The sequence below is a fragment of the Sander lucioperca genome, chromosome 9 (genome assembly GCF_008315115.2).
Source record: "Sander lucioperca isolate FBNREF2018 chromosome 9, SLUC_FBN_1.2, whole genome shotgun sequence".
Classification (NCBI taxonomy): domain Eukaryota; kingdom Metazoa; phylum Chordata; class Actinopteri; order Perciformes; family Percidae; genus Sander; species Sander lucioperca.
Window position 1 is genome coordinate 35,294,118 of NC_050181.1, and position 25,071 is coordinate 35,319,188.

Here is a 25,071-nt window from a genome sequence, read left to right on the forward strand (position 1 = left end):
TGATCCTCTTAACGCTTTTTCATTTATTTGGGATCAAACTAGAACCTGGTTACAATGTTCGCCTCTAGAGCTAGCTTCTATCAGAAAAAAAACAACCTAATCTTAGTGGAGGCCAATGTTTTCGACAAAATGGTAAATGTCCTGTGGCAGGAGGTAAAAAAGTGCTTTTTGCTAAGGAGGGAGCTGAGCCAGATTGGCATTCACACCCTCCAATCCCGATATCTCAAAATTTAAACAGGTCTTAAAATTCATTTTTCATGTCTGAAAACCAATCAATATAATAAATATAAAATACATCTTAGGTTTTCTACAGATTGTGAAAAGGACATGACAAAAATAGCTTTCTTTTCAAACTCAATGCACTCATAACTCACTCACTGCATAAATAAAGTGTATTAATAACATTACTTACAATTGTTATAATAAACCTTAAGCTTTGGAAAAACCAAAGTATGCTTGGCCCTTTAAAACGTAAGGCTTGGGCCTTGAAAACATGTCTAGTTTCCTTCCATCTTCACAGTAGACGCACATTTACACACCTATGAGAAGAAATACTTATGACGCAGGGAGTGATAGGTACAATCTGAAGATTTGTCAAAAGGTTACCTATTATTATTTCATTTCTTTGGGGTTACAACTTAACACAATTCTTGATTAATCAAATAGTTTTTTGTAGTCAACAGCTGACTGGCTAAGAGTTTCCAGTTCTGCCTTTGTCAAACCTTATGAGTGAAAAGCTGATCCAAGTTAATGCTTCCTTTAAAACCTTATTCCCAAGCACAATTTGTCTTCACTGCAAAACTTCATAACTTATGAAAATAACATCTGCACGAGCAAAAGGTAATTTATAGAAGAAATGTCACTAAAAGTCCAATGTATGACATGTAAAGTTTTCTTGACAGCTGCTAAATGTGGCGGTAGAGAAAAAAAACTGTTAGATAGTCCAACCTTTTCCATATTTAATAATTCACTGATGGCTTCTTCCTGAGAAACAAAATCAAATAAGGAAATGAAGGAAGAAAACACAATCTACAGAGTGTGATGGTTAACGGAGACACAAAGAACATTATTCAATGCACACAAAAGTCATTTTAAGTCCCAGCCGTATTTCATAAATATGTAGCCTGACAGGCCGTGGAAGAAGAAGAAAGAGGAGGAGAAAGCTGGTCGTTCCTATCAGCAGTAGCCAGAAACAGAGACACAAAGATCTGCAGCTGCTTATCTCTGCCGCAAGTTGGTGATTTGGAGATGAGAGGTGGAAAGCAGGAGGAGAGAGAGAGAGAGAAACGGAAAGGGACGTCACTCCATGATGGCTCGGTAAATGATGGGCTCGATGTAGTCCTCTCTGTATCGGGAGTTGATGACTCGTTGCCTTTTGGAGTTCTGTTTGACGTCGTTCTGTGAGAAGAGCTCGAAGCGCATGTCTGACGCCACCGACTGAGGATCAAAACATCGGACATAGAAATTAGTGCTTCCTGGTGCTACAGATCTCAAACGTAGAATAAGTGTTGCATACTTCGTCACACGTTTTATTTGAATTAAAAAAAAAAAAAAAAAGGTTCAGAGACCTTCTGATAAAATTGCAAATTACCATTCGTGACTTGACTCGTTTGGGCAGATTCTCATCCAGAGTGTAGATGTCGTCTCGCTTGACAGTGATTTGTGATCCATCCTCAAACTCCACCTGAATGCGACGCAAACACGCACACAGTTAGCAAAGCTACTATTACACACATAATGTGCATGAAAGTTCCCTTCACCACCATGTATTTTCATGAATGCCGATTGCAATTTAGGCACTTTACACACATGCTGCAATAAATCACCTCGTATAGGTGTTAAACTGGGAAAATTCATTCATCATTTCTCTCTAAAAGACCACTTAACATAATAACAGAAGACACTACATAATTAAAAGCACTTCACTTTTAGATACCAGTAAGCCTTTCAGATACAGTGCCAGTGAGACACAAAAAGAGAGAAGTATATTGGGGGGGGGGGTTTACCAGGTACATAGGAATTGAGTGCGATGCCTTAAACTTGGCTCCATATATCAACCCATCTGTCCATCGCACTTGAACTGCATCACCTTCGGCGGGTGGACCGAGCCGGACGCAGTCGCGGTTCTGAAAAGAGAACCAAAAAGGTGAACTCAGGCTGTGTATTAGATGAGGAAACCTATCTAAACTGGGAATCATGTTTACTTTACCGTATCACTTTAACTGGTCACTTTAACTTGTCACGTAGCTCATCTTTACTTGCTCTTGTAGAGTTAATTTACTTTTACTCTTCTACTAGTTGTATATATTTACTGTATTTATTCCTTTTTAAATTTCATTTTCTATGTGTACTTCTCTATCTGTCATGTGCTGCAGCAACACATGAATTTCCCTCTGGGGATCAATAAAGGTTTATCTTACCTTATCTTATCTTAAGTCCCACTAAGCGTGTCTCTGTATGTTACTACACTTCACCCCTTGACATATAATTTCAGTAAATAAAGACTGGAAGCAATTCTATTAACCTCGATGTCCTCTGGGAAGAGGTTGTCGCTGTAGGAGCCGTCGTCGAACACAACTTCGTAGAAGGTTGCCGTGGTCAGCTCCACCACGTCGCATTGGTAGTAGCGGGCGTTTTTGTGTTTAGAGATCACCCTCTGCCCGACTGTCAGCTCGCGCATGGAAGCCGCGTTGCGCTAGAGGGACAGAAACTGAGCATTACTTACAGAGGCTTATCACTCCGCCGCGATAAGAGCCACAGTGGTTGTAGTAAAAAAAAAAAAAAAAAAAAAAATCAACAACGTCTATAAAGATAACCCTGTGAGGATAAAACTATTGTGACGACTAAATCAACATTTGGTTAGTAATGTGTACCCAAGTAATTGTGCTGCTTCTGTGATCATGGTGCAATGTACAATTGAACATTACAGCTGAGGGCTTTACACAGACAAGCCCAGCCTTGTAGTCACATAACTTAATACCACAACAGCATGAAAAAAAAACCTTTGCAGCAAGTTCATTTAGATTCAATGAACATTCATTTGGTCACTGCTCATCTCTCGACAGGACCAAACAGATGCCTGTCTCCCCCAATTAGTGAATCCAAGCAGCATGAACATGTACAAAAATAAGAATGCCTGTGGTAGTTTAAGAGTTTAGGAGGAAAAAAAAAAATAAGTCTTCCAACTATTACTGTGCTGCACGGCTGATAAAAGCAGTGCTGGAAGTTTAGACGCAAGGCTAATTAGACTGCCTTCACAAAGGTCCTCTTTGTCAAAAATCTACAATAATACAGAGAGCATTTAGGTGCATTTATCCATCTTATGAAATGGAGAAAAAAAAAAGATTTATATTCAACTTAAAGTGCTCATATTATGCTCATTTTCAGGTTCATAAAATTGTATTTAGAGGTTGTACCAGAATAGGTTTACATGGTTTAATTTTCAGAAAACACCATATTTTTGTTGTACTGCACATTGCTGCAGCTCCTCTTGTCACCCTGTGTGTTGAGCTCTCTGTTTCAGCTACAGAGTGAGACATCTCACTTCTGTTACATCTTTGTTGGGAGTCGCGCATGCGCATTAGCTAGGTAAGGACTACTAGCCAGTCAGAAGCAGAGTATGAGGGCGTGCCATGCTAGCAGCTAGGCGAGCATTATAACGTGGGTTACAAAGTGATGCACATTCGTCTCTGAAGTAAAGGCTGGACTACAATAGAGCTGTTTGGAGCAGTTGGTGAACAGTGTTTTCTGATGGAGATGGTAAGTCCCTTTGGGGTGGACTATGAGCTTTTTCACTTTGTAAACCTATAACGTGCACAAAAAGATATAAAACACAATAAAGGAAATGGAAAAAGCCAAAAAGCATAATATGAGCACTTTAACATGTGATGTTTTTTTTTTTTTTTTTTAAATGCCACAAATAACGGAAATTATCCAATGTGTTTCCCCTATATCCATTATACAGCGACCCACTGCCATGAGTCCATGAGTGGGGCAACCGTCTGTGATTAGTTCACGTCTGTAACAGCTAGCGTGTCCAAAACGCTAAAGTCAGTAGAACAGGTGAAGCAAAGATAACGTTGTCGGTAGCCTAACTGCTACAAACAGGCTCTGTAATGAACGACACGCTAGCGTGCTGATGGATTTGGTGTGTGTTTTCAGCTGAGCTGGAGTAGAGGATATTTGGTTTAAACAGCTGGATGATGCCGTTCTCAATGATGCCCATATCTCCACCAAGTTAGCTGGAAGTGATGTAATGTAGCGTTATGTGGAGTAGGCATTCACTTGTAAGGAAATAACAGGAGAATCAGCTTGAAAAGTAACATATTTCTTTGTAAACAAGTGCTGTGCACTGGATCCAATTCATGCCAAGTCAAATTATTTTTTAACTGTTAATGAACACAAACACCTGGAAAAACTGTATGTATTATAACCTTATTGCATAATGAACAAAACCTCCGACATACTTAAAGTGTCTGGAATCTGATCCTTAGAAGATGTAACGCACTCAAACTCAGTCAGACACCAAATCATATTCAGCATAACTAAGCTTCTTGTTTGGGCCTGCTCATTATGCCACTGTAGCAGAAATCACCACACTCTTGATTCCATGGAAGGGAACTTTCTTTACAATAAGGAACCAAGATAAAACAGCTTACGTATGGTATTTTTCAACATTTGTGCCATTCGTGGAATAGAATAGCATGGGGGCATTCCAGAGACAATCCAAAAAAAATGCACTCTCAAAAAGGTTAAGATAGGGTAAAGTCTTTTTCATCTTGTTTTTCAACATGCATGTCAGTTCTCAAATCAGAGAAATAGTCATTTCAGTTCTGAATTTTCAGTTTTCCTCTCGGCTAAACAACCTAATCCCCACTAACCACTGACATCAGACACAGAGTAACAAGTGAGAGTTCATCATGCTTTCGGTTTCTTTCTCACTTTTTTCTCACAAAAAAAAACCCCAAAATCTAAACAGCTTTGCGAGTATGTAGAATTGATTGACCTTCCACACCTAATTCATTACTAAATTACTGTTTCTGCACGGTTACCTCAGGTAAGAGGGGCGCTCTGTGTCTGTGGCAGGTGATGAAAACAATGAACGGCCAGTCATCCGGGTGCATGAGGATACCAGCTGCCTGAGCGCAGGTGGGGTGGAATGCCGTTGAGCAGCGCCCGTGGGAGCACTGGACACAGCAGCCATTCACCTCCCTCTTCATCCGTTTCCTGCAGTACACACACTTCTACCAGAGTGACAAAGACAAGCGTGGAGAGGGAACGGCGGTCAAGAGGAAAAGTGGCGAGTTAAAGCAGAGGAAGTACAGGAGGAGAGAGGAAACAAGCCAAGTGGGGAGGATGAGAGGGAGAAAGAGACACACAAAAAAAAATAGTTATCAAAGGAAGTTCAAGGCAGGCAGACCCAGACATGAACTGGAACACAGACACGTTAAAGAGGGAAATTACACAACTTCCTTTCGATAATTTAATGGCGTTATGACATCATATGTGCTTATTTAAGAGTAAATCCATTGAGATCAAGGACTAGAACAACGGAGTCAAGGCCAACCTTTGTGACGAAAGTCCAGCAATATTCCCAGACTGCTTGTACGTGACTCATACACATACTGCCTTTCACATTATTGTCAAGTAAGCAAGTAATATGGCCATGGTCGGGCATACAAAGTACACATCAAAGTAAGCCCTCTACAGATATTGAGCGATATCAATGAATATCTATTCTTGTAAAATGTCTGGGGTGTTCGGTAACACCAGCGTTGTCATGAGATTATTAACCGATGGGAAAGTTTCGTCCCCAAGGCAGGATGTCACAGCTCCGTTACGCAGGTAAAACAGCATAACATTTTTCAGAAACACACAGGGACTAAACTGAGAAGTGAAACGGAGTAAGGACAGCCAACAGGCGCCACAGCAGTTTCATTCGGGTTAAATGTGTGTTCTCAGTGAGAGCCACAAACCGATGCCACCATCAGAGTACAACTCTGTTTACCAAGAATCCAATCTGTGTGGGTTTAAAAAAGTTCAAAAGTTGTTTGTCAATGAATATTTATATCAAAGTATTTAAAGATACTTTTGAAAAAGACAAACTCAGCAAAGGGGCGGGGCAACTAGTTTGATTTCAGGATTCTGGCACATGAAATCATCAAATATTAGCTTCATGCCTACGGCTGCAAAACAGGTCTCCTAATCTGGATCGCTACAGTTAGACCATAACGTACAGCAGACCGCTGTAACTGTAGTGAGTCTTACCAGTCTGAAGCGCGGCAGTGGGATTGCAGAGAGGTCAACGGGGCCTCGCTCAGTGACGTTGACAAAGCGAGCTTCCAGCACAGTGATGGCACACAGCACATGAACCCACCTGTGTGAAAGGCAAACAAAGTGCAAAGTACATTTAGGACAAACAATTCAATGTCCAGGGTGCAATGTTGAGCACGTATTAAGAAATGTGGCTACACAATAAACTTTATGTGTTGGTGTTAACTTGTAGTTGGGCCTACAAGTTAAAGGGTGAGGCAGTTTTTTTTCCGTCACTGGGCAAAAATTCCGTAATAATCGACTTCTGCACCTCCTCTTGGCACTGTTTCCCGACTTGAGAAAATGTAGCCCGCAACAGGAGACTTGGCCAATCACAGGTCATTTCACAGAGAAGGAGTTCCTATTGGCTGTTCAATAAATGCGGATGCGCGCACGTCCCTTCAGACTATCAAAGCCTGATTCAATGGCGGAAAATCCTGCAGAAAAAAACAACTGCCTGCAGAGTGAGTGAGTGAGTGAGTGAGTGACTGACTATCTCGATAGATAGATAGATAGATATATATAGATATATAGAGATAGAGATATATATCTCTATCTCTATATATATAGATATATATATATATATATATATATATATATATATAGTGGAGTCTGCACAAAAAAAAAAAAAAAAAATTCCCACACGGCCATCAGCCATTCAAGATGATGTTGGCAAATGCTGCTTCTGTTGAAACGCATTTCCTGCCATTTAAACCGACTTTCATTTACTGTGTGCAAAGTGCAACCACGGACTGGGGATGTGTAACAACCGCACTCTCTACAACTCACAACAACACACACAGATACTGTGTGTGTTGTTGTGAGTTTGTGTTTATGCATTTAAAACTCTCAAAGGAGAGTGAATGGTACGCATGGGTAGCAATCCATCCAATGAATGCTTGTAGTTGTCAAAAAAAATATACCAACCAGTCCGACTATGTCTGGGCTGTTTAGTAAACATAAATCCTTCCTGAGCACTTTTTCTTGCCACTATCTTCAGTGGTGCCCTCATGCTGCATTAGTGGGTAGAACTACAAAGTCAAACCAACTGCCTGTCCCATTAAACCAAACTCTGCTTCTCCCTTTAACTAATAGCTCTTTGGGTTCCACATAAGACCGCCCACTCACTGTCTAATATCCTGTACATCCTTTTTTTTTTTTTAATCATATGACATTATTTCATTGCAGATGTATATCAGTATTCTTAAACTCTCACCTTAAATGTTACGTTGTAAATTAGGGACCAGCTCAGATTACCGTGACTACTGTACTATACATAATATTACTTTAAAGTTGGTGATCCACAGATTAAAGCTTGATGGTAGCAGCACATTTGTCTGCTGGTAGGACTTACTTGTCATTGTTGGCTCTCTGCAGAGCGCCGCCTCTCAAGGAACACAGACAGCAGTTCTGAGGAAGAGGAAGAAACACACAAGGTGTTGTAAAAACAAACGAAAAAAACTCCCCCGCCAACTTTGGCAACACACTCTTATCTTCATCACATCTAAATCCTGATGTTTGAATATATGATGGGATACTGTAAATTACATTAAAACATGATCTTTTTATAATCTTGTCTTATTTTTGTCTTTCTGATTCTCACATTGATTCTGATTCTCACAAACTAAGTGGGAGCCACAAAGTCTGGGTACAAGGTCTCCCCAAACTATCTCCTTTGACACTTCCTTTCTCCCCTGGCAGTTGAGATAAACGGGATGTGTAACCTGGGGGGTGAAAGTGGTGTTGAGGGGAAAAGGGGAAGGGGCGAAATGGCTCCGGGATGTCTCCTGTGTTTTAGATTGTCTCCTGTATATCAGATTGCCTATGAGAAATGCAGAGTCATGCTAAGCCAAGTGCGTGTGTTACTATCACGCTGAAGATGCATGTAAGCTCAGTGTTTCTGTTCACTCGTCGAAGAGACTTTTCCCACACTGAGCTGCTGTGCCTTTGTGAAATTGTGTTACTCCTAGATTTGCAAATATAAATACATTACAAAAGACCAAACTTGGTTTAATTCTCAACTGTCTTTATTCGTTTCACTTTTCTATTATTTTAAAAACCCACTTCTGCTGCAAAAGAAACTTCCACCACAATACCCCAGTCTCCTCTACTGGATAACATGGATAAGCATTAGCAGTTAAAGCTCAATATATTGCTAATCCTTTGTTTCTCACTAATCCACTGTGTACCTGCTGTGGCAGCTGTCAGACAGAGTGCACTTTGTTAAAACCTTCTAACGTGTAACACTGCAGGTCAGTGAACTGCAGAGTTGCACTAATATATAAAGAGAAGCTGGCAGGTTCAATGAGGAGGACACTGTCAGGGAGTGAAGTAAAGAGACCACGGGTCTCATTTATAAATGTGGCGTACGCACAAAACGGGGCTGAAAAAAGGTTGCGATTTATAAAAAACAAAACTTGACCGGAGAATGTGCGGTCCTCCACACAAACTCTGACCCATGCGTCCGCACATTTTGGAGACAATGGGAGTTGGCGACGCAGATGGTGAGGTGGTGAACTGAAGTCAAGATGGCAGAAAGTAAATATGGGAATAACGATTACTCGTAATATGTTCAAGTATTGATGCCTCACGCACATTTTTTCCCTCCATATCATCCACGTTATCACGAAGATTAAATCCAGCAGTGTTATTTGCGCTTGTACTGAGTGATACTTGTTCCATAAGCACCTTGTAAAATCCAACTCAAATCTTCTATCAAAATTTGTTCTTAATATTTAATCGGCGCTGTCTCACCGTCACATTGTCCGCTACGGAGCGCAGGAGGAGGAGACGGCCCGACTGCATGGAATACAGGATAGCATCAAATACCCTAGCATTAGATAACTGCAGAACACGGTGTAAATAACTACATATCTGTCTTTAAAACTGTGCATATATCATCAAATGTCAAAGTCTGGAAATACAGCCGTTGAGCTCTCGCGCAATCATTAAGGACACTTAATGTCCTCGTTATCGGTCCGAACTTTACAGTTTTTGCCGATTGCCTACACACTGAAATCAAAAGTATTACACAATTATCAAAACCTTACACTCAAGGACCAAAACATTGGCCCAGATGTGCACCACCATAAGCACAATGTCAGCCTCACCCTTTTTGCAAAAAATACAGTGATTTGCAAAACAACAAAACACACTTGTATACATTAGACACAGAAGTGTATCATGATGTCACTTCCTTGCAATTCCAAAGCACTGACAAATGACCACACCTGTGAAACACAGCAAACACATGATTGCTTAATTGTAGACACAGCAATCAGGTTGGAAAAATCAGGAAAAATGCAGCAGGTAAGGCTAGTATTTCCTGTACTGTATTTTCGGTTTTTGCTGGGGGGGGGGGGAAATACCACTAGTTGATGCTGTGATTTTGGCAAGGTGTTAATCACAAATTGTTGAGGAACAGGAGAGAAAGAGACTTCAGGGACCGTGACGATGACAATAATAATAATATGCCGATTTAAATTCCCTAAAGCTGAGCTCTTAGATCTATGTACTGAATTGGGTCCAGTAGAGAGGGCAACGCGCCGGAACCGTGCCATCCCAGTCCATCCCGGTCCAAATACAGGTCCTCGCCACTCTGGGGGCAACCGGCTGTTTCCAGAGGGAAATGGCAGACAGCTAAGTGTTTTATATAAATAGTATATATAATCTTCAACTGTATCACTGAGGCTTGTTTGTTCTGTTAAATCTTATCATATAGGTCTGGTATATCAAAGCTGTCCCCGAGTGCTGTAATGCCTGCCGTTTTGGACGGTATTATTAATATAGGTAGTCAGGTTTCCCTACACTGTGCGAGAACAGGCCGAAATCATGAATGGGATTGAAATAATAATTCAATTTGCAGCAATTCCAGAGCGTCTGAGGAGTTTTTTGCTTTTTCCCCCCGCCAGTCGTCATGATTCGTCATAACGAAAGAACAACTGCCAGGGTCATTAACATACTGATCAGCATTCATGAGGTGCTTCGCATTGACTATTTATGGTTAAAATGGGCGTGTACAGGGCGGGATAAGAGGCTAATTCACGTACGCACACTTGTGGGTAATCTGTGATTTATAAAGGGAACACTGCTTACAGATGTGTGAACGCACGGTTTTATAAATGTTTGGCTTTTGGGCGTACGTACACTTTTAGTAAAGATCCTACGCACAGTTTTATAAATGAGACCCCAGGTCTGGATTAAAAACACTCACTTTGCCTCTATATCAGCATTTTCAAGTTCACCTCACTTGTACTAACTCACACTAAAGCGCTGCTGTTGATTGACAACTTCCATATGCCATTTATGGGTTATTAAAACCGGTTCAAACCTTGGCCACAACAAGTCTGACACACCTTTCTCCACAGATAGTCCAGGAAATCCTGTAAAGAAAGCCAACTGGCTCAGTTGTCAGGGGGGAAAAAACAACTTGAGGGCATCCTGAGCCTCTTATCGATTCTAATCGAAGTTAATAACAACAGGAATGGCTAGAAGTCCTTAGCGGAAATCCAGAGCTCTCGATGTTCTAATAGTTCAATAAAATAAATGATTATAATTCTTAATATACTTATATAAGGAAACACGAGAAGCCTTCATCCTACTACAGACACAGTGTGAAGCCAAAGTCACAATGAAAATATAAAGTGAAGCATTGCCCACTGGTGGTCAAAAGTGTTGGTGCCAAAGTTGGGCCACGTTCCCAGAATGTTTCAAAACAAGCTATTGTTCTGAGCCGATAGGAATGCTAAGAAGCAACGGAAATTTAAAAGATACATTTTACAAACAAACCCCCGAACAATAGCACACAATGAAAGTGAACCCTCTCACTGTCTCAGAACAGAGGAAACGGGAGCATAGAGAGCCAAGTTTATACAAGTGTGACAAAAGCTGCTGTTGTTGTCTGTGTTAAACTAGTTCAGTAAGGTACGGTTTGTAGGTATTGTATTGTATTGACTTTAATAGAACGGATAAGCCTCATAAGATGGTGCTCATACATTTTTGTTTGATGTACATCATGTACTGAGCTGCAGTAAAACAAAGATGAGTCATGATACTGACAATGGTTTCAGCTGTAGCAGCTGCAATTCACATCAATTTAAAAAACTTAAATTTCCCTGCGTGGGATAATAAAAGTTTGTCTTATGTTATTACATAGAGGTGACAGTGAACGTCAACCAATGGCACTGGTGTGTCATCTGAGGAAGTGAGCTGTGAATACAGCCGTTTCTTCTATAATAAACTCTTAATGTTGCACCGTGTGCCACCGTGTGGTTTTCACTCCAAGCGGTTCCTAGACCACCTGTTTTCACTATTAGGCACGCTTAATCAGAAAAACAAACACCTGCAGATATGACAGTAATGACACATGTAAGGCCAGTGCATTCAATTTCTTTGTCAATAAAATATATATTTTTTTACTGATTCATGAATAAAACATTGGTGCACTTATCACATTTCAATTTACAACAACTCTGCAGCTGTATTTTTGGGGTTTGTTATTAGTATGATGGTCATTTTATATCTACTTTAAAGCTATAGTGCGTGGTTTCTGTCTCCCCCATGAGGAATTCTAAGTAATGACAACAACGCAAGCCTTCCGTGATCACACACCACCTCCACGCAGTTGCTAGTAGCATTTATCCCGTCAAATCAAGGAGGACACGGAGGATAAAAAAAACACGATGGACTCTTCAGAAGAGACAATTATCTTGTTATTGTTTTTGTCCTCTCCGTCTCCAAAGCTGAACGCTGCTGTGGTCCTTTCTCAGCAGTGACGTAAACCGCTTCACTCGAGCTGCTGCGCGCGAAAGTCGCCGGACTACACCATTTAATAAACATAGCCATACTGAGAAACACAGAGAGAGTTTTGTGAAGCTGATGGGCTTAATTAGCTTTGTATCAACTCATTTGGCGATGGCTTGAATGGAACGGACTTTCATTGATATAGAATAGTTGCGCACTGTAGCTTTAAGTAGCCCAATTGACTAACCTCGGTGACGGCATTAGCCTCACAGCGGGCACACAGCCAGTCGTGTTGCTCTGCTTCATCCGCTGACACGCCATAGCAACCTGAACAGGAACAGAAAAGAACATGGCACACATTCACATGCTTTATTTCACAGCATGGTTATTGCTCATATTTGGCTGGTTACTTCAGAGAAATAAATAAGGGTTCAGGCTATAGAACGACCAACACAGACTATTGGAAAAGACAGAAATTAGCTCTATAAGTAAATTCTGTTTAAGAGCTCTTGGTGCTACTGGTTGAATAATGTGTGACAAGAGTGTGGCACATCTGTGTTAGCATATTCATCCATAATCCATTTATGGTCTTTAGTGATGGCCGTTTTCGACATAACTGTGTGTAACAGCCGTTTTAAGAATAACCATTGAGTAGTGGTTTCCTAAAGAATGATGAAAAATCTGAATGGGCTGTATGCAAGATATATTTCATCCAACAATCCTTGAATGAATACTTTACCAGATAGCTGTTCAACACAGAGAAGGGGCTTACTGGTATGTACGCGGACGCAGCACTGAGCACAGCTGACCAGCCGGCTGGTCCCGTCCTCTGCTACATGAGGGTTGGACAGCTGTCCCTCCCCGTTATCATTCGTCTTGCTGGATTGGGTGTTGAAACACACTTCAGGGATGAGTGGCTTGGACCACTGGCGGCCCCCTTTACGGTTCAACAACGTGACACTGGAACTCCCACTACTGGACTCAGACTTGAGGGGAGGAAAAAAGAAAAGTTCAGAAGCTTGTTATATGAACATCTGTTGGATCCAACCCCCCGTCAGAACTGCCTGAGACACATTCAAACCCGTCAACTGACAAATCAAAGCACGAGCGGAGCGGCTTCGAGCGGGGGAGCGGAGGGAACGAACAGCGCCGCGAGCGAGGAGCGGACATGCTCACCGCTCCGCTGTGCTCTGCACGGCCCATCACAGCATTTTCTCTGAAATGTCTTCATTCGTGTCTGCTCCAGAGGTGGTTTGCCATGAATGACAATTATTTACGAAATGCTGAAAACTATGACTGTCCCCTCAATATCGATGCAAAATGATGTTAATAAGAACGTTAAATAACTCATTTCATAAAAGCAGAACATGTTTGTAGTTGTCACCTGATGGTAAGTGTGGAAGAGCAGGCAGATGGAGCAGTAGGGGGCCTGCTGGCCCATGCTCTTGTTGTACTTCCTCTCTGCCTGAGGGTCATGTGGCCGACACTGCCACAGCTGGGTCAGCGGCTTCGCCCACTCCTCTTTCTCCTTTTGCTCAAACTCCACATCTACGTTCCCATCTACGCATAGGAGGATGGGACGAGGGACAGAGTTTTAAGTGTGAACGAAGGAGGGAGATGGTGGAAGCAATGGGATTTAGAAAAATGGAGTGAAAATAATTAGAACAAGCCTTCATATTATGACTGTAAATATGGTGTTTGGTAAACTGGCACCACACAACACACTACTACATTTTGCAGATCAACTAAACAAGCGCGTACCATCGTCACTGTGCACCTCTCTGATTAGAGGGTGATGACGGGGCAGCGTACAGAGCTGGGCCTGCTTCTGTTGCTTCTTCACAACTGACTTGCAGTATGACTGCTCTTGTGACACCTGCTGGAGCAAGAAGTGTATAGCAAGACAAAACAAGGATTATACTGCATCTGTAGCAAACTGAGATAAGATAAGTCGCCAAGTCTCACAATCATGAGGCATATTGGGAGCTCTGTACTGGTATGCATACATTTTAAGATAAACATTGGGTCCATAGATCCCTTTGAGAATTTGGTCACAGCTAGTAACTACTTACGTGATGATTCTGAGTGATCACTTTCACCTCATTATGGATCGGTTTTGCGGCAGGAATGGGGTCATTCAGGATGATAATGCCACTATCCACAAGGGGGGATGGCTTACTCTGTAGTTTGAAAAGCATGGATAACATTTAGGTTAGATTTTGGAATAATGCCTGATAAAGTGATCAATAATTGTGTTAGTAGAGTTAAGCCCTTCTCACACAAGCACTGCAACCCTGAAATGATCTAGTCATTGCCCGGAAGAGCTGTGTGTGAAAACAAATGTCTGAATCAGTTGGACCGGACTTTACACAGACTTTACCCTGCCAGATCCCCAGTTCAAAGTCTGTGTCCTATTGAGCCCATGTGTGAACAGAGCAGGTCATTGCCTGGAGAATACACAGCAAGCGAGTGGGCTTGTGGACGACGTTTCTATCATGTGGCTCGCGCGAAACCGGAAGAAAACATCCTAGAAATGGTAAATAAGAAGGGTCATTTTTACGCAGATCACACTAAGATGTCTCAATGGAGAGATGACAGGATTCAGGAACTTCTGTCGCAAGGAACAGCAAGAGACTCTGTTGTTTATGAGCAAATAACGAACCGGCTCCGTGAGGCAGTGTAGTCCGTGTCATGTCCTGCCTCCTGCACGCTCTAACCAGGCGCCACCCCTCGCCTAAACCAAGTAAAAGTATTTCCAGTAAGTGAGAACGCTGACACGGACAATCTTCTGTTGCGCGTCACATGTGCGTCAATACCGGATTCTCCAGACATTGTCCGGAGCTCATATGAGAAAACGGCTTTAGTAATAATGCTGAGCTTAAAGTAATTAGTATGCAAACATCATGCAAAGAAAATGCGCCAGTACAGATCCACCAAAAAGTCTTGTTGCTGTTTGTTTTTTAGTACCTGCATGCACAATTGTATTTTGAAGCCAAGACCAAAGCTTCAAGGCCGTTACACCCCCAGGGGCTTGACGAATAAACGACACGAAAATGCAAAATAATCGCCTGCGAGTCATACCAGCAGTGATTCGAAATTGTGACAGTTTTCTAAAAAAAGTTTCAGACATTCACGCCATCTCAACGACGATGTCGGTGAAGCGAGAGAGAAAGTGAAGGGAGATGCGGTGTGAGTGGACAGGCGAGAGCGATCGGAGCAGAGAAGAGTGTACAATAGTTAGAATCTGCAGTTTGAGCACAAATAAATGCTGCAACTCCTCAAAACCAACAGAGGTGTACCGGGACTTGTTTCCCCGGCTGCCCAGTGGAGTTTACGGGGGTTAGCTCCGGAGACTCCAGCCCTGTCTCCCCGTGTGCTGTCCCACCACGGTCGGGAAGCCAAAGCAGAAAAAGCTAACACTAAGCTACTTTAATTCCCGCTGTTAAACAGTACACAGTGTAGGTTATATGTCGTAGGGCTTTTTATTGTAAAAATGCGGGAATGGAAAGATATGTCTCTGGTAAACGCTGTCTTTGTCAAGGTTGAAAGTAGTAATAAAGTTTGCCGTCTGTGAAGTCTATGGTTCGGACCGCAGCCTCCGTGTTGTTGTTTTATCATCCTAAGTAAACAACGCAACAGGACGGGTTGATGTCTTTATTTGCGGGTGCGAAAGCTCAGAAAAAAAATCAACCTCGTTTCGGGGGAAAAATGACGTTGCTTTATCGCCGCGTAATATTCGCAGTCTGTGTGAAAGTACTCGTGACAAAAACAATGGTTCGAAAAAATATATTGATGTGCGAATTAATCGAACGGGGAAAAAAACGTCCTCGGTGTGTAAAGACCTTTATGAGCACTCAACATAAATTTGACAAGTTACATGTTCAGAAGTGACAAGCCATTTTGGCTAAGTTGGTGTTACGGTAAGTTAAAGACAGTAAGAGACAATGCATGCGGCGTATAACATAACCTGTGCTCAAACGTGTGTGACACAGCACACAGAGCAAACAATGACTAACATTTTAACATTACACTTGTTGCATCTTTGGTATGAGTGTTCTGCCAATGTATGTTCTGTTAAAAAAAAAAAAAAACAGACCTTTCGCTTGTTGTTCTTGGGGGCCTCCATCTGTGTTTTGCTCATCTCTTTGGGTTGTGTTTGAGTCTGAGAGGAAGCAGATGCGCTGGTGGGCTTAACTTCAGGCTTCTGCACTTCTGCCTGAGCCTCAACAGGCGTAGACATTTCAGGTTTGTCCATCTTTTGGTCCTGCTCCGCAAGACTCGGTGCTTCGGACTTAATCGTTGCTGCTTTGGTAAGAATAATCTTGGATTGTGGCTGTGGCTCCGTCCTTTCACAGCTTGACGCCTGAGGCGAGGACTGAACCTGTGTGCGCGATGGTGGACAGGTTTTGTGCTGGAGATGACGGGGTTGATGCTCTCTGGCATAGCTGTGCACCTGCAGCTGTGTGCGCGGCTGCTGCTGCCTTTCTAGCGTGTAGCTGTGCACTTGAAGAGTGTCTTTTGGACTCAGAGTCCTGTGGAAGAGCAGGCTGGCTACCCCCATTTTGCGGACAGGCTGAGCCTTGGTTTCTGTCCATGAAGGTGCAGTGGAAACTGATGGATGTCCGTTTCTGGGCAGGGACTGAGATGAGATCGCAGGGGCGCGAGTCTTAGTATAATGTGGGGGACGTCCTACATCGCTGACACTTTGGGTCAAGCCCCTATGAAATGGATCCAATAAAGTGAGCTTGGTTGGTGTGACAACCAACTTTGGTGGGCCTGTAAATGAAATAAGAGATCTCCGTTTAGTAGGTGTAGGTTGTAGGTTTAGTAATTTTCTTTCACCATAAAACAACTGTTATTAGAGGCTTTGTTGCCCAACAGGAAACTAGAAGACAAAGACAATACACAGGTGAGAATACCTTTATTTCTTTTGCCCTCTTGTGACATGGTGCGTGGAGGTATAAGGCTGAGCCTGGGACGCTTCCCATACTGCTCCACATCTTCATCTTTGGGAACAACCTCCTTAGGCACCTCCAGGCACACTCTGTGTCTCTTGGTCTCTATCCTCTGTGTAGTGCTGTGGACCAAACAGAGACACAGGCCAGAGGATTGGAAACAGTAGAGAACAGAACCCCATTTGTTTTTTTTCTGCTGCTGTGAAATGAAACCTTGGTGTATACCTCTCAACAAAATGTCAATACTAGAAAACGACCGCCTTAAAAATGACCATGGTGCTAAATCGTTTGAGTGACCTTTAGCAAACCAACAAAGAAGACTTGTCGTCGTACTGAGCAGTCTTTAGGTGCAACTGTGTCTAGTCTCGCTTTGCCAGACCCTCCTCCAAAGCGTGCTGAAGGAGGGTCTGGCTACTCCACATAGCATTCGGGGACGGGAGGAAAACGCGCTCTGGTTTAATGGCATTTCTTTAAACCAATCAGAATCGTCATGGGCGGTGCTAACCTACCGCACAGAGCCGCTGCAAAATAGTTGTGCGAGAGAAAACTCAGATTGGACTGTGTCTAACTGTATGAGTGTGAAGCATGGCATTAGCATATCCCAGTAATTCTTAATATATAAAAGCAGTGATCGGTTTTGCCTAGACTAATAAGTACTGATTTGCTTTGCTCTAATTGGGTCCTTAATCCAATACTAACTGGCAGGCTGACATGGCCATGGGTGTTCCCAACAGAGAGCGCAAAATAACCAGGAGTAATAAAATCACCCTAAGCATGTACTAAACATTTTACGATATATAAACCGTTTAGGAAAAAAAAAAAAAACATACATATACACAAGGACATTCTTTTCTGTAGTAAATGACCCACCTCTTTCGCTCTCCGTCCTCCCCACAGCTCTCCGTGGAGTTACTGTTACTGTTGCTGGTGATATCATTAAAGGACTCCCCCAGGAACTCCCTCGCCTCTGGGGTGGGCCGCATGTGGTCAATGGGTAACACATCTCGCCCTGCCAGCCACTGTTCGTAACGATCTGGCTGGTATTTTTTAACAAATACATCCATGGAAATCTTCACCATGTCCTTACGGCATGAGCACTAAAGGGAAGACGGGCACAAAAAGACTGTGATTCAAACGGCGAATATTGCAAGTGATATTGTTGCATGTACATCTATAAACATATGGTTGATTCTATGAATTTATATATTTACATTTTTTTTTTTTTTTTTTTTTTTTTTTTTTTTTTAAAAATAGCAAGACAAAATCTGATTTAAATTAGGTGAAGTATGGTTTTCTATGTCGTCGTTTGGCGATCCTCACCAAAACTGCTTGCTTGCCGTACTCAATCCATCGCTCCGTTGCAAAGTTGGTGGATTCTGCACAGTTGAAACCATGGTTGAAACCAGCATGATATGCATAAGGGAAAGTTACCATGAACTCACCAGCCTCCTGAGTAATCTTAGGGAGAGGTAAAAAAAAAAAAAAAAAAAAAAAAATCAGTAACTGCAGTTTATACATTAGTTTGTTCAGTGGGTATGAAGAAAAGATAAGACAATCCATTATTAGTGTCACAGTGGGGACATTTGCTTTTTAACTAGGGCTGCACAATTAATCGCAATTTTATTGAAATCGCAATATGGACTAGTGCAATATCCAAATCGCAGAGGGCCACAATATTTGTTAAGGCAAAGTATGTGTCAAACCATTCTGAATGAGGTATTGTGGTGCTGCAGAGACGTCCTGGCCTACAAATCCTATCCTACAGACTACAGAAACCATCTTTGTTTGGTATAGATCCACGCAGAAATCACTGTAATCATTTTAATTTTTTAAGATTTAATATTAGTCAATGAAAATGAGAATAACGATACAAACATGATCATTCCCTTCAATATCGTGAATCATATTGCAATCGCAATATCAGTCAAAATAATCACAATTAGATATTTTCCTCATATCATCCAAATGTAACCGCAGCAAAAGGGATGGTGCAATAACTAAATGTATCAGTAAAAAACAAACCAAGAAATAAAAAATAAAAGAAAAAGGTCATCTGAATGAAATACAAACAAACAAATAATACTCTACTCATACCTTATCAAACGGAATGCCATACTTCTTCAGTATAGAGGGAGAGATGAGAGTCATCTTGTGCCTCAAAAAGGCCTCACAATTTTGGGAACTACCAGGAAAAAACCCTAGAAGAAAGGAGAGCACACCGATGTTGAAAGTCCATGAAAGTGATTAGCCTTATACTATATACATCTACAGAAAATATTGCGTTTGTTTCTTACCTTTAGCCAAACGCTCCAATCTTTTCCCATGCTCTGGAGGAACACAGTACCTGCACATATTCAATTAAGTCTCATTAGTCACAGTACAGTGATATTGTGCATTTATGTATATAATATGCAGTGTGTTGCACCACCCCATTGAAAAAAAGTGAGAGACAAATTTTTCAACTCGTATACCACTTTTCTTTTTAAACCAAAGCATTCTGGCATAGGACACCCTGCTGCATCAATAGCCGTTTTCCGACAAAGTAGTTACAGGAACGTAGATATAGGAAAAGTCCACTTCTAAACAGATCTACTAACTACTCTCCCCCAAAACCGTTTTTTTCATTTGCATTCACACTGGCCAAGTGGCCATAGGGACTATAGGAGTGGTAAGGGAGTGACGCAAGCACGGCAACGGTCTTTATAGCATTAAAATCAGAAAACAAATACACCAAAGAAAGTATGAACTAAATACTAAGTCTAATGTATATAGCATGTTTGTCATAATATTAACAAGTCTCCAGAATAGAAACGAGTATCTCTCTCTCCCCCGCCTCTGCCTGCTGCGCTGTGGACGTACGTGTGTGTGTACGTGTGTGTGTATGTGTGTGTGTGTGTGTGTGTGTGTGTCTCTGTGTGTGTGAGTGACAGCTGGCCTGCAAGTTTTGTCACTTGGGCACGCTTGTGGAGTTTAACTCCGAAAAGACAGTTAACCACAGGTTCCCGTTAATCTTATGATGGACATGTGTTGTGATATTTAAACAAACGAACCGTCAACGGCGAAATAAAAGCCTCTTATTTACGAGAGCGGTCTGAGAGACCTCCAGCTTACAGCGGGGTCTCTGAGCATGACTGGCCGAGCAACGAGCTGGCGGCCCTGACAGGCGCTGCTGGCTGTCGCCTCACTTCACGGAGCTTCTCAACTCCGAAAACTTTGAAGCAAATTGTCAATTCGGCATCAATTTTCTCAAGACTGCCTATATTCGAAATCTAAACAGTTGGTTTCTCGCCTAAAACGTTGTCAGAAGTGAATTTAGTGATGAATAAGATGGCAAAAATATTAAAATTGTCCCGTGTTGGTACCGGAAACCCGACCCTCGTTGACCTAGGTTCCTATGCTGAAAAGGGAACAGCGAAAAGACCCTGCCCTGAAGTAGGAGCTGAAAGAGTTACAGGAACTGCGGCCAGAGGAACTTAAAAATCCCCAAATTGGTCCAGTCAGAACACGAGAAAAAAAGGGTTCCAGGAATTTTATGTTCGAGGAACTGCAAAAATCCCTCCGGTCGGAAAGCGGCTAGTGCTGTAGTGTTAAAGGGCCCGTACTTATGTAAATGACACTAATTTCCATGTGACAGAGAAGCTTGTGTATCAACATCCAGATCTAACAGCACATATCCTTAACCACGTTTCCTCTGGGGTCCAATCAGAAGTGGTAATTCAATCTAAATTCAATTTTAGATTAATATAAAAACTATATAAGAATGTGTAAGAATAGAAAGCTTTATTTCTGTATCTGATCAACAAAAATTGTTTGTGTCCTTACCACGATTTGGGCTCTCCAAAGTGCAAGTAGTTGATACTGTAGAGGTCCATGTCCTCAGTATGCCATGCAAAAGTGGTCTTCCACATGCCAAAATACAAGTAGGGTGTATTAACACCCTCAATTGTGATGCCGCTTTCACATTCAACAGTATCCAAAATGGTGTTCAGTCGGCGAATGTTCCACTCTTTGACTTCCTGCAGGAGTAGAGCAGATGACATAAGAGCAACGGATGAGACTGGAAGCGGAGATAATGATCAGTAATGTTAGCGGCATCCATTATGTATCAGGTCAACCGGTACACAGACAGCTTTAGGAAAACCCATCAATATTGAGGATGAATATTCACTACAGCAACAACATCCAAGAAATGTCAACTCACAGGGCCATATAGAGATCCATTAACATCTGCCCCATATATGGGAGGGTTAAATGTCACATTCTTCCAGTACTTCCTTTCCAGCTCCTCAAAGTCATCATAATGTGGACTACAGAACCTATAAAAAAAAAAAAAAGGCATTCACAATAGTTAGTCAGTACCAGCATAAATTAACTTTCACCATCATACACTACTCACAAAAAGTCAGGGATATTCGGCTTTCGGGTGAAATTTCAGAATGAACCTAAAATCCACTATTACCTTTACAGGTGAACTTAATGCGACCTTCTCTAAACTTTTGAATGCGCATGTCCAACAGTTCAATGTTTCAGTACTTTCTGCACCACTTGCTGTTCTCTAACAAGGAGCTTGACGGCAAAATTCACAACAGGTGTTTGATCCATGAATCGACCAATACATTTTCTGGTTCAATTAGAATTGGTATTTAAACAGTCCTCCTCATCATGCTGTTCACATTTTGACATCGTGAGGCCAAGACGACACCTACCAATTGATCAACAGTATCTTGCCATTGCGAGGCTTCAAACAGGATGTTCTCAGACGGAAGTGGCCACTGAGCTTAGAGTGTCACAGAGTGTCATCAGCAGGTTGCAACAGAGATACAGAGAGACTGGAAGAGTCACAGAAAGGCATAGAAGTGGGCGCCCATTGGCCACATCCCACACTGATGACCGCTTCATTGTGAACAGCGCCCTGCGGAACCGGATGATGAATGCCTCTCAACTCCAGGCACGTTTAAGGGAGGTGAGAGGCACCCAAGTGTCACGTCAGACCATTCAAAACCGTTTACATCAGCGCCATCGTCTTGCTGGACGAGGGACCAGTGGGCCTCGGTGCTATTCTCTGATGAACGGCGATTCACGTTGAACAGAAATGATGGCCGCCAACGATGTTGGAGACGCCAAGGTGAGCCCAATGCATCAGCCATTGTTGTCACCAGACGACCCTTTGGTGGTGGTGGTGTTACAGTTCATGGACGACAAAGCTCCAGCTCATCGAGGTCGCGTCATTAGGGAACGGCTGCTGGAGACTGGGGTACCTCAAATGGAGTGGCCTGCACTTTCTCCAGACCTGAATCCCATAGAAAACCTATGGGATCAGCTGAGTCGCCGTGTTGTGGCTTGTAACTCTGTACCCCAGAACCTCAATGACCTGAGGGCCGCCCTTCAAGAAGAGTGGGATGCCATGCCTCAGCAGACAATAACTCGACTTGTGGACAGCATGAGACGTTGTTGTCAAGCTGTAATTGATGCTCAAGGGCACATGACAAGTTATTGAGACATTGACATTTTTTTGTTGTGGTATACCCACCGCTGTTGTCGGCTTTTGTTTCAATACATTTTTTTGAGATGAGGAAATCACCATTGCATGCTTCTACTTAAATGCCCTACTTTCATGATATAATACCACTGTAGCTTGAACTTTTTACATTTTCCATAAATTTCACCCGAAAGCCAGACATCCCTAACTTTTTGTGAGTAGTGTATAACTGAACAAAAACTTAAATGTCTTTAATTTCTGCACTCCTCACTTGTCACTGTTGGCCATTTTGCGAAACTCTCTCACGGTCATGGACTTCTTCTGAATGTTGTATTGTGTGAAAAGGCCCGACTGGCCCGTCACCACCTGCTGAATGGGTGCAGGGATCACCAAGTCGTCTATATCGTCATAAGAGCCTCGCGGCTTCCATTCCTTTGGTGGCACAATCTGGAAGGAGGAAAAACAGTGACTTATTCTGCTGTTCTTTTTTTAACACCGTTTGTTATCAAAATGATTCACAAGCAAAGCTTGGAGGTATAAACGTAATTCTTTTTCTGACAAGCTGGTATGAACATATGTATGTTACATCAGAGCAAATGTATACAATAGATGGCCTTGTCTAAATAATTTCATAGAAAAAGCATGTAATAAAGACATCACAGTTGTCTGGTAGCCATCAGAACTGTGTCACTGATGATTGCACCATCGCTAGAATTTTAATTTTACTCACCATTTTTCACTGCAAATAAAAATGATCCTATACACTGCAATGGCTGTGAATATGGCCTGTGTGAACACATGCAGTATGTCAGTACTTACTTTAGCCAGGCCTGCTTTATGTGCTCCCTGGGATTCAACATATGCAATGTAGCGGCTGAAGTTCTTGAATTCCTCAACAGTGGGGTAAAAAGTCATGATCCCCTTGGAACCATGGGTTTGGGAAACTACGTCTGACGCCATCCCAAAACTCAATGACAGTTCCTGCAGGTTATAAATGGGGAAATTGTGACTTTATGATGTGATATGTCGATTAAGTATGGGTTTTCTACCCACAGCTAGGCATCTTTAACTGGATCTTGACATTTTATATTCCGGCACATTTATTTTTCAAGGTTTACCAAACTGGTTGCTTGCAGTATTAACATTTCAACTGCTTGGTAACCTGAGTGATAACTGCTCAATACATCTTTTTTTTTGCTATATATTTTTAATATTTCAAATTACTCCTTATTGTATTCTGTATTATTGTACTGTATTGGATGTGAAACTATTTGTTTGCACGCCTACACTTTTCTTGGTCAGGTCGCCGTCGCAAATGAGAGCCTGTTCTCAACGGCCTACCTGGTTAAATAAAGGTTAAATAAAAAAAAACTCCTACAAAGTTATATGATCTTGAATTTCCTCTTGGGGATCAATAAAGTATCTATCTATCTATCTATCTACGATGGCAATCAACCTCTAAAACCTAACCCTCCCCCTGGTTCTGAATAGTAGAGAGAGCATAACATAACTTAAATATGTCACTATCGTATGTACGTTTGTGTATCATAAATGTATTAAGAGAACGGTGTGTGTACGTTTCTTTACTATGGCGGGGGACAAGCTAGCCTGGACCGACAGGGCTGGGAAAAACTAGAACCGCCGCTGATTGGTTAAACCAGCCGCTCTTTAATTCGGTCCCACTGTGGAAGCCCAGCCAGCTAACATGAGCTCCTTTGCTAACTTGCTAAAGAAACATGAGCTAATTCGTTTAACGAATACCGGTATGCAATGACACTAGCATTAGCTAGCCTGATAGCATGTTTTCACTAGTATTCAAGTCCCATTTAGGTCAGGTCACGCACATAATAGTTCCAATTACTAATTTGAGTAAACTTGCCATCTTCTTTCCATGGTGTCTCAAAGGAAAAAGTAATGATCCCAAAACAGCTAGCTACCTAATACACGTTAACACTGTGATGGGATGGGACTATTTCCTGCATCACAGAAAACACCATAAAACACCATAGCTGCGTTACATCCTATCAAGTTCATTCGTATGGCGTGCCGTTAGCAAACTTGGACAGAGCTAGCGTTAATGTGCTCATACGACTTGGTATGTTATACAAACAGAGCTATCTTATTCCTAAAAGTGACGTTCAACAACTGTTTTGAGTTCAATTTTACAGGCAATACAAAAAGTGAAACTATCATTTCCCAAGTCAGTGATATCTATTCCAGGAAATAGACTACACCCGACCCCTAGCGTCGACACTAGCCGCTGAGCAGTTCCGGCTAGTTTAGCCATAAGATTAGCATTGTGAGTTAGGAAGCTAACATTCTGGGACGACCGTAAGATAACTCGACATGCAAGTACATACCACCTCCTCGGGATTGATTCACGACGTTGTTCCTTTGCGTTGTAAACACCTCGTAATCAATAGAAACAGCAGTTGTGAACATAAGAGAAAGAAGACAGCTTGCTAACTAAGCCCCCCCTGTAAATAGATCATCCTCCATTACCACTTCTACGCATGCACACGCATCTCGGATTTTGTTTACCACAACACGCATGGGACACGCTCAGCCAATCAGAGGGCGGCT

The 25,071-nt window shown here is 42.1% G+C and overlaps 1 protein-coding gene across 3 annotated transcripts; it reads right to left on the minus strand.

The window, feature by feature from the left end:
- On the minus strand, positions 1 to 25,048 carry LOC116037303 (lysine-specific demethylase 4A-like). Of its 3 annotated transcripts, XM_031281155.2 has the most exons (24): positions 24,849 to 25,026; positions 23,945 to 23,971; positions 23,308 to 23,469; positions 22,760 to 22,935; positions 21,211 to 21,325; positions 20,832 to 21,025; positions 19,304 to 19,353; positions 19,104 to 19,207; positions 18,330 to 18,467; positions 17,880 to 18,106; positions 16,974 to 17,131; positions 16,151 to 16,830; positions 14,127 to 14,234; positions 13,816 to 13,933; positions 13,439 to 13,614; positions 12,827 to 13,040; positions 12,302 to 12,381; positions 7,667 to 7,722; positions 6,268 to 6,376; positions 5,052 to 5,243; positions 2,525 to 2,695; positions 2,007 to 2,126; positions 1,592 to 1,684; positions 1 to 1,437 (listed from the first exon to the last, which is right to left on the minus strand). In XM_031281155.2, exons 3-24 carry the CDS (start codon positions 23,446 to 23,448, stop codon positions 1,300 to 1,302), a joined length of 3,558 nt encoding a protein of 1,185 aa, XP_031137015.1. In that variant the 5' UTR covers positions 23,449 to 23,469; positions 23,945 to 23,971; positions 24,849 to 25,026; the 3' UTR covers positions 1 to 1,299. The 3 variants fall into 3 exon arrangements, with proteins under 3 accessions (XP_031137015.1, XP_031137016.1, XP_031137014.1); XM_031281156.2 differs by lacking the exon at positions 23,945 to 23,971 and having other exon boundaries at positions 13,816 to 13,930; positions 24,849 to 25,048; XM_031281154.2 differs by lacking the exon at positions 23,945 to 23,971 and having other exon boundaries at positions 24,849 to 25,048.
- Positions 25,049 to 25,071: the final 23 nt, after the last annotated feature.